The sequence below is a fragment of the Hibiscus syriacus genome, unplaced genomic scaffold, assembly GCF_006381635.1.
Source record: "Hibiscus syriacus cultivar Baekdansim isolate YM2019G1 unplaced genomic scaffold, ASM638163v2 tig00112206_pilon, whole genome shotgun sequence".
NCBI classification, from domain to species: Eukaryota; Viridiplantae; Streptophyta; class Magnoliopsida; order Malvales; family Malvaceae; genus Hibiscus; species Hibiscus syriacus.
In genome coordinates this window covers 1614013-1623846 of record NW_024063267.1, presented here as the reverse complement: position 1 = coordinate 1623846, position 9834 = coordinate 1614013, and the positions used below count along the sequence as shown (strand labels likewise).

The 9834-nt window shown below is 32.2% G+C and overlaps 1 protein-coding gene across 1 annotated transcript; it reads right to left on the bottom strand.

Annotated features, from left to right (window-relative positions):
- Positions 1-8340: 8340 nt before the first annotated feature.
- On the bottom strand, positions 8341-9607 carry LOC120175456 (transcription factor MYB41-like). The gene is made up of 3 exons (XM_039182081.1): positions 9386-9607; positions 9179-9308; positions 8341-9097 (listed from the first exon to the last, which is right to left on the bottom strand). Exons 1-3 carry the CDS (start codon positions 9516-9518, stop codon positions 8398-8400), a joined length of 963 nt encoding a protein of 320 aa, XP_039038012.1. The 5' UTR covers positions 9519-9607; the 3' UTR covers positions 8341-8397.
- Positions 9608-9834: the final 227 nt, after the last annotated feature.

The window sequence follows — 9834 nt, the reverse complement described above, 5'->3', positions numbered from 1 at the left end:
GATTAACTAATTATAATAGAAAAGTCATTCAGGTGTAATGAAATTAAGGAAATTTTACCAAAACAAATTGATTAACACTGACATGTTTGTTAATTAATAAGGTGAAATGTCCAAATTTTATTTGAAGAATAAATTTCAAGATACTATTGTAACAAAATCTATTCTTCCCAAATGAAACCTAAAAATCACAATTTATTTATTATTGAGTTAATTACATAATATGTCCTCAAAGTATGACTCTCATTTTAAGTTAGTCCGTGAATTTTTAAATGTTCCAAATTTATAACTATGACTATGATTGTGAATTAGTCCTTAAACTTTTAAACATTTCAATTACATCCTAAACTATACGTATATACTAATTACGTCCCTTGTTAATAAAATTGTTAGGTCAAATTATATTATCGTATGTTTGGGGGGAACAAAGATTAGGTTAAATTATGGTTGAAACTAATTACATATTTGGATGAATTTGGGATTAAAATCGAATGTTTAAAATTTTTAGAATTTAAAATAAGAGTTACGTTTAGGGACATATGATGCAATTAACTATATATTATTATTGACCCTAAGAATTAAGAACACGGTGAAACCTCAAAATATTGCCGACATATATATGGGTGATAATATCAATTTCCTTTGCCTTAAGAATTCAAACTATATAAGGTGAGAAATCCATTTCTGCCTTTAATTCTTATTGACTGCAACAACAAACAGATCTTAGGCTATCCTTATCTAAGTACACTTGTTTTTTTTAATATAAAATATATTAATTATTATATAATTTATAATTAGTATATTAATGTCAGAAACAATTACTACTATAATTACCCAACTTTGCTTGGGAATTTCTTTTTATAAAAATTAATCTTAATAACACAATAAATAAGACTAATATTAACGAAAGTAATAATAATATCAGTGAAGAAAAAAAAGTAGTCCCTTTAAACTTTTGATTTGCAAACTATAACAACAATTTTGAGATACAAATTAGTTATGTTCAATCATTGCTCGTTAAGCTCACCAAAATTTTTATTTTAATTTTTAACTGTAAATAAAATCTACTAATACTATATAAAACTTATTATAAACACAAATTGATAAATTTAACCAAAAATTATCAAAAGGGTGTATGAAACAAATTCAAGGTTAAACATCAAAATAACAATCCATAAATACATTAAAATAATATTTAGGGTTTATTTTTTTTTTTGATTTAGTAAAAAATAATTATTAATTAGTAATTTAATATATTTGATTATTTATTATAAAATTAATGAATTAGTAATTTATCATCTTTTTTACTATCTATTAGCAAATTAGTATTTTTTAATGAAATAATTTTTTAAGATAACTATTAAAAATTAATAAAAAAATTAATTAATTGCTCGCGAACTTATCGAGTCGAGTTGGACTTTGCTCGACTCAGCTCATTAAGGTCTCGAGTCAACCCGAGTCGAGCTTTTGTCGAGTTCGAGCTGCTCAACTCATTAAGCACCCCTAATTAAAGATGTGTTAAAGATCATTAATTAATTGATTATAATTTAATTATTTATAGTATTAATTAATTTATTAGTCATTTTTAATTACTTTTTTATATTTTAACAATTTTTTTATGAAAATGAGGTTAATATAAGATAATATCTGTTAAAAAATTTCCATTCTCAATTTATATCTCTATATATGTGATTGTCGAACAACCAAAATCTCAAAAAATAACAATAATTTTTTTTTTAACAATTAAGGAGTGTTGATTCATGTTATTTTAACATTAATTAACATTATAACATTGATATATTAGTTATAATTTATATATTCCTTTATAATAGAAGGTTGGTTTCCAATTCAACACGTGTCTTCTCTCATTCCCTTTCCTAGGCCCACATAAAGGAAATTAGTGCATTCACCAATCTCTGATTGGAATTCCAAAGGAAAGCCGAAACACACATGGCCATGGGAGCTGTTTCCAAAGGTTATTTTTGAAAGAATAAAGAGTCTTCTCTTCCTCCAATGCAAAAGTTATGAACGTTTTCCATAACTCAGTTAAATGCGTTTTCCATTTGTATTAGTGGGACAGCAAATTAATATTTTTCACATAACCAAAGTCCATAATTTTTCATAAATATTTTTATAGATAAATATATATGTTAATAATACAAACCCTTTAAGTATGATAAATATAAATAAAATTTTAATAAAATAATTAATTAATTGAAAAAATTTGAATTTAAAAATAAATGCATGTTTACCACAAATAGATGTGGGTCAGTCAACAAAGTCGACTAGTCTTTCTACTACTATGTTTCTAAACATGAAGGAGGGAGAGTGAAATAACATCGAGAATTCAAATACTCATTCCCATGCAATCTGATTTTTTTAATTATAATTTTCTGCATTCTATTTATGTAATCTGAGTTTGCTCCGGTGAGGCGGCGGCACTAGGCCTTGTGGATGGTTGCTGGCCGCCGATCCTTTTATTTCTTTTGTCCTTTTTACCTTTTAATAAGTATGTCTTTCAGCAATAAAGACAGTGACCGCCTCGCGATAGAGGTTGTTGCCGTCTTCGGAAGTGGGTGATTGTACTGCGGTTCGTCTCTTGTCTATGTGTAGTGGTTCAAGTTCTCAAGTTTGTTCTTTTGTAGAAGTGGTTCGTGTTCGTTGTGTACTCTTTCAACGTCTTTTAACTTATTTTGAGTGAGTGTGTTTGACCGTAAGATGTTATTTGGTGTTGTTTTTTATGTTGTCCACTGGCCGTTCATGTGTTTGTGGTATGTATTGTGTGTTTTTTTATGGCTTTTCGGCCGGTGGTGGAGTGACGAATACAACAGTTGTAACACCCCAACCCGTACCCGACTCGAATACGAGTCCGAGGTGTCACTTTGACTTTTCAAACTTTGACTCTTAAAGAAAAACCCCTGGAATTTAAAACTTTGTTTAAAACAAAATACGTTAATTTACATAAAAGATACCACAAAATACAAACTCGATCAGAGTGCTCATAATTAACGACTTATTACATGCCAACACTCTATACACAACAAAATACCTACTTTGTCGATTACTTCTGATCTGATCTTCTAGTAATAATACTGTCCTTGCTACTTCTATTCTTGCTCTTCTCGTTTCTTGGTACCTACGTGTAAATCACTTACACGCTAAGTCATAGACTTAGTGAGACAATAAATAAACATGTAACAGTAGATTCATGAATATGCATTCTTACCATTTGATCATGATATTTCAATATGCATGTATATATTTCATATGACATATATAACCAAGTCATGCACACATGAAACTTACCTTTTTGCATTACTTTCACTTTAATTTATATTTCAATTGCCCATGTATATTGTTGTTGAGAACAAAGGTATGTGAGTACATTGAGGTTTTGTACTAATGCTGTCACCACAGCTCGTATAAATTCCCTCATGGGCACCGAACATTTGTTCAGTATTCGTCCGGAAGGACTGTTATATATGTCCCGTAGGACCACTACGTCCCGAAGGACTACAATACCCTCAACTCTTGGCATGCCAACTATACCTATAGCTCTCGTATCATATACTATGGGCATTTACGATGAATACATTTCTCATCACTTGTTCTTTATTTTCTGTCACATACCACATGTACGTGTAACCATGTATTTCATATCATATCACATAGCTTATCTCATTTCACATTGGTCATGTCTCATAGCATATATCACATATGCATATAATCATGTATATCATATCATATATCTTATGTTTTATGCTCTTATGTCTATGCATATTATGTAACATATATAATAACCTATACCCATTTCATGTATTCATGCACATATAAGAATCACAAATCAAATAACATTTTAGGAGTCACTTCTTACCATAGTAACTCCATCACTAGCTCATCGCAAGCCAATGTTCGTTCAATAATATAAGTACAATTAAAATTGCACTCACCTTAGCCTTATTTGCTTTGATTCGATCCTAATCCTTTGATTATTCCGGAACTTGTTTAGACTCAATATCTACATAAATATAACATTTCAAAACAACTATCAGAAGCCTAAACCTTAAACTTGATGTTAACAACTTAAACCAAATTAAAGAACCAAATTCCATTTTTCATTTAGGGGGAATCGATACCCCCCCAGGGGAATCGATACCCCCTGAACATACTGGAATTTTTCGTTCAAGAGGGGGAATCGATTCCCATTCATAGGGTATCGGTTCCCTCTACCCAGAAATTACATTTTAAGCCCGAAAATCATCAATTCTTCATTCAATTCTTCTATTTTAAACCCCTACCATGTCATTAAACTCAACTACCATTACTTAAACCAACTTATATCCATGAAAATCATCTATAACTTCAAAATCCTATCCTTCATATGTAATTCAAGAATCATACTCAAATTTCAATATGTTCTAAATACAATTCTAACACTTCATATTCCTTAATTAACATGATGACAAGTCAAATTTAACTTCAAATTCAACTTATCAACTCTTTTCCATAATTTCATATAAAATCCCGTTTCCTTTAATCTTTTATAATTTCTTCATCTTTTGATCATAAGACAACTTAAGCTTTCCTTAAGCTTAGTTATCATCTAATGATCAAAACCTAACCTTTAATTTAACAAATAACTAACAAATCAGAAAACTCACCTTATGTTATGGCTCTCTCGTATGGAAGAACAAAGAGGAGAAGAAGAATAATCTCTAGATATTTCTTCTTATCCATTTCCCCCGTATTTATCCCCAACATATCACATTTTAATTCATTTAATGGTTAAATGACCATTTTGCCCTTTAATTCCTTTAATTACTAATACCTTCAGAAAATACTTCCGAATAAATCATTGAACTATTCAAATATCCTACTTTAATTACCAAACTCTGAAGTTTTACGATTTAGTCACTAACCCGTATTTTGGGATGCTACAACAGTTGTCGGCGATGAGTTATTTTTTCTAGGTTGCAGGAGGGTCATGCTGCAGATGCTGGTTTCGAGTTTCTTGTTGTGGGGAATGAGGTGGCTGTCGGTTATAGTTTATTCGTCGTACCCATTGTGTCAGTTGATGGCCGTTTTAGTACTGGTCTGAGATTACTGGCAGCTTCTATATTTTGGTAGTTGTTTCCTTTGGAAGTTCAGCATTTTTAAGATATTCGTGCTTTCATGGATGGATCCTTAGTCAATGGCGGAGCGTGGCATGCAGTAGTCGATGGTTTGGTGGTCGTTTCTGGTTGCGTAGAGGCATGTGTAGAAGAACTGGTCTCGAGATAGGTGGTATGGGGGATGCGCAGATCAAGGCGTTGTGTCAGAGGAATATTATCGTTAGTGGAATGATGGCAGTAAGAGTGGTGCATGAGGATATCAACGTGGAAATCTTCGCAGCTGGTGTAGTGGGGTTTCATGAAGTCCTGTTTTTGCCAAACGTTGGGCCTTTTATTAAGCTTGCTGAAGCAAGTTTTGGGATGATCAAAATATTATAGCTCCAAAGCAGTTGTGGTTGGCCCAATCTTTTTCTTATTTCCAGGCTTCAGTACGTGCCTTTTGAAGTGGTGTTTTCTATCCAAGCATTGGAGGAGGTTTTAATCAAGATCTCTCAAATTCTTCGATTGGTTCGTTATTCTTTCACGCTTTTAGGGGGTTAATCGGGTTTATGTTAGAGCTTCCAAGATAGTCATAGTTTCAACAGGAAGTAGTCGAAAGTAAAGGCCGGAGTGTGTTGCATAATCCTAGAGTCTCGATGATCGAAAGTGTAAGCTGTGGTGGGAATATCTCTGGAAGCTGAAGCAACTTTAGCAATTGGTGAAGCTCTGGGTGTGGATTTTTCAGCTTCGTGAGAGTAGGTGCTTGAGAGAGTGTTGTCGTTTGAGCTATCGGATAGGGGTGGGTTAAATTCTTTTGCCCGGTATTGATCCCTTATGCCCTAATTTTTTTTGAAGTTTGGAGTCTATTATTATTAGTGGTGGTTGATGGTGAGGCTTAACTGGTGGGTTGTTTGTGACTTGTTTCTATGTTTAACTTCGAAATCTAGTGTTTTCGGCTGAAGCGATTTGGTTTTCTCCTCTTGGCTTTTGCTTCATTGTTTCTGTTTTTCAGATCCTGCTTTTAGCTCTTATGGGAGAAGCTTGTGTGGTTTGATTAGTTGTCTCATTCGTTTGTAGTTGTTTTATGATATTCCAGCTCCTTATTCAGGCTTTGATATTGAGTGGCTTTTGTTTTTATGTTCTGCTGATGTGTTTATCTCTTGTTAGTGAGTGATTGCAATTTGGTTTTAGTCCATTGCTGCTACGTTTGGCGAGCTCGATTGAAGAACGAAGAATTTATAGTTGTGCTCCAGTGTAAGTAGTTGTGTTTTAGCAGATTTTGGTGAATCAGTTTCTGTTGTTGTTTCGGTTACATCCCAGTGCTACGGGGTTTGATTTAGATCAGTGTTGTTGTTCTTCTGATTTTTATTCTCACTTACTGTTTGGAATATGTTGGTGTTGTTTGTGTTGGGTCGTGGTTTGGGTTTTGTCCTCTTTGATGTTAGTGCTTTCTTGTGTTTGATCATTTTCACCTCAAGATATACTATTTTTCCTCTATTTAGGGTTAAGGAGGTTTTTTAACGAGGTACTTGAGGTGGTTTACTTTGTAAATTTCTATAATACAAATTACCCTATTTCAAAAAAAAATACTCATTCTCACACTGTTTATTAAACGCATCCACCTTGAATTTGAACAAAGATAATTAAATTTCATTAATAAAAATAATATAATAAAATAAAATTATAACGAAATTGAAGAGAAAATTAGGGATAATAAAAAAAATACATACATACATAAAACACAAATATTATACCCAAAGATATAAAAAAACGGAACCTTTAACGTTTAACATCGAAAGAATCCAACAACTTTCATAAAAATGATTATATTAATAAAAAACCTTTTACCAAAGAGATGATCTGACAATACGTAACCACTAACAAACAAATGTCGTGAGGATCTTTGTACGATTACCAACACAACCATAGAGGTATACGAAAAATGTACCATAATTTATAAGGAACGTACTACAAGAGCAAAGAAAAATGTGTCACAAGGACATAGTTTCTTATTAAAAAAAGAAACTCAATAAAGAAAATCACATAACATAAAATAGAACAAGAAAAATAATAATCATCGGCGGTCGATAACCAATATTAAAATTGGTATAGCTACAAGCTAAACAAAAATCAAAAGTAAAGATGATGACGACACATAAATATTGAGAGAATACTCATGTTAAGAAAAATAAATAAAGAAAACTACCTATCCAATATTATGTTCAATAAAATTTTTAATATTATATTATTATTAATTAATTCAGATTAAGAGTGTGTTTGGAATCTTATGTATCATTATATGAAAAATATAATTATATTTTAATTATTTTTATCATATTTAATAGTTGAAATTATAATTATATAGTCATATAAGTATTTTTTACACTATAATCATTTGTGGGTGTAATTGGATGTAATTACGCAATTGTAGTGTGTTTGAAAAATTATTATAATTTATTAATCTGAGTGAATTGAGAGATACTTTATCCCTTTCAAAAAATACGTTCATTTATTTTTTTATATTGCGTAAATATAATTAGTTGTGTGTAAACGTAAATACAGTTTTAATTATTTGTGAAACTTAAATAAAATCAAAACATCATATATAGAATAACAAAGAATCAATGTTCATACATAACATTGCACATTTAATAAAAAATCACATGTTATTTTAATATTTATCTTTATTAATAAATAAATAAGATAAGATAAAATAAAATAAATACAAACGATAATATCATTAATTATTTAATTATATAATAACCAGAGTACACATTAGTTTTAAATACGCATCAAACGATAAATTAAATGAAGTTGCGATAAAATCCCATTGTAAACATAATTTACTTGATGAACGAGTTTTAAAAATATTATTAATTTTATAAATAAAACACAAATAAATAGAGATTAAACTCTTCACGAAATATTGATCGAACAATTACATGCAAAAGACAAGACTGCACTTTCGGTGACGGAATTACTTGTCATCGCTTAAGGATGAAGATGACCGAAAGAAAATCATAATGATTGATTGATTAAGTAATGATAGCGATGCTGGGGGCAAATATGCTTCTAGAATGTGATTGCGTTGGCATTCTTACGGGTTTAACAGTAATTTTTTTCATAATTAGCTATCTTTATGCAAGATTAATAGAATACGTAATTCATCCATCATCAGCTTGTAAAAGTTGACATTATCATACTGTATCATTAAGTCCAAAATCTTAAGCTCTGGAAAAAAAGAGAACGAAATTTATAAACAATGATGGTGCATTTAGTTTACAAATCCAAAACATTAAGTGTATAATATTTACATAAAATCATGGATATCCAAACCCTCAGGAATTTCAAATTTAAACAAGCTGCTGAAGCTTTCTATATCGTCATCGGTACTGCACCTGTTCATGTACGTAGATGATGAATGCAAAGGTGTCGGACTTGATGTCGGCGTCGACCTCACAGAATCAAAGCTATAATTCTGATTGCCATCCAGTGAATATTGCATGTTCGGAGTTTCAGACAGAACGGGAACTGTTGTGTTTGGTTGCCCGATAAATGCATTAGTTAAAGTAGAAGACGTCAAATTTTCTTGGGAATTTGGGTAGCTCAAGTTTGTCATGTCGGAAGAAAACCCTTCCTGCATGAGTCCTGTTTGGTTTATCATCGTCGACGTACATGGAACGGCAGACGTGGTGCAGAGCTGGTTTTGGTTGAGATATTGCAGCACTGATTCTGGGTTTTCTTGCTTCAAAGACAGGATCGTGTTGGCTAGGCTTAGCAGCTGAGGATTTAGGAAAGTTTGTGCACCTAACAAGTTGGACGCGTTAACAACAGATTGGCTGCACAAAGTCAAGCCGAGAATGGAAGAAAGTTCAAGAAAATCAAGCCGTGGAGCATGTGTCACCGGATCGATTCCATTTCTCAAAAGCCTTTTCCTTATATGAGTGTTCCAGTAATTCTTGATCTCGTTGTCTGTCCTTCCCGGCAAGCGACCGGCAATGACCGACCACCTGATATTCAATCCAGAACAAAATTCAGTAAACCCTCGAAAACTCTAACATCATATCATTATATGAACATGATTAACCTACTTGTTCCCCAAAACACTGTGCAGTTGAATTATAGTTTCTTCTTCTTCAAAGGAGAATCTGCCTCTCTTGATATCAGGTCTTAGGTAGTTTGTCCATCTGAGACGACAACTCTTCCCACATCTTTGGAGCCCTAAACAGTTCAAATAAACAACAATTAATCAAGTGACATGTGTGTGCTGACAATATTAGAGAAACACAAATGCATACCAGCATTCCTAGGGAGAGTACGCCAGTTTCCAGGTCCATGAACCTGAATATAGTTGGTGAGTTTAAGGTCTTCTTCTTGAGTCCAGGGACCTTTCTTGAGGCCATTTTTGTCACAGCAAGGAGTTCTTCCCATTGGATTATAACAAGTTTCCAAAGCAAGTATGAAGCGGATGGTGCTGTTAACAATGGAGAAGTTAAAGTGTAAGCTGTCGATCCTAAGGGGAAGAATAAGCTCCATTTATATACAGAGAGTTGGAAACAAGAAGGGGTAGCATCATTGAAGTCAATATGATTTGGCGCCGGCCTTCTGACACATATAGCTTCTTCTCTACGTATCACACGTTTACAAAGGCGACTATTTGATTATTTATCCATCAATTTACGGCACGGTAATAACTTAAAATTTTCTTATGTATTTTCCACCCTTTGAAAATATAGTTTTTTAATAA

Excerpts from the sequence above, each read along its gene's own strand:
- LOC120175456 (XM_039182081.1), bottom strand. The coding sequence starts at position 9,518 with ATGGGAAGAACTCCTTGCTGTGACAAAAATGGCCTCAAGAAAGGTCCC. Across the intron at positions 9,309-9,385 it reads TACTCTCCCTAGGAATGCTG|GGCTCCAAAGATGTGGGAAG; the intron begins GTATGCATTTGT and ends TGAACTGTTTAG. Across the intron at positions 9,098-9,178 it reads CACAGTGTTTTGGGGAACAA|GTGGTCGGTCATTGCCGGTC; the intron begins GTAGGTTAATCA and ends ATTGAATATCAG.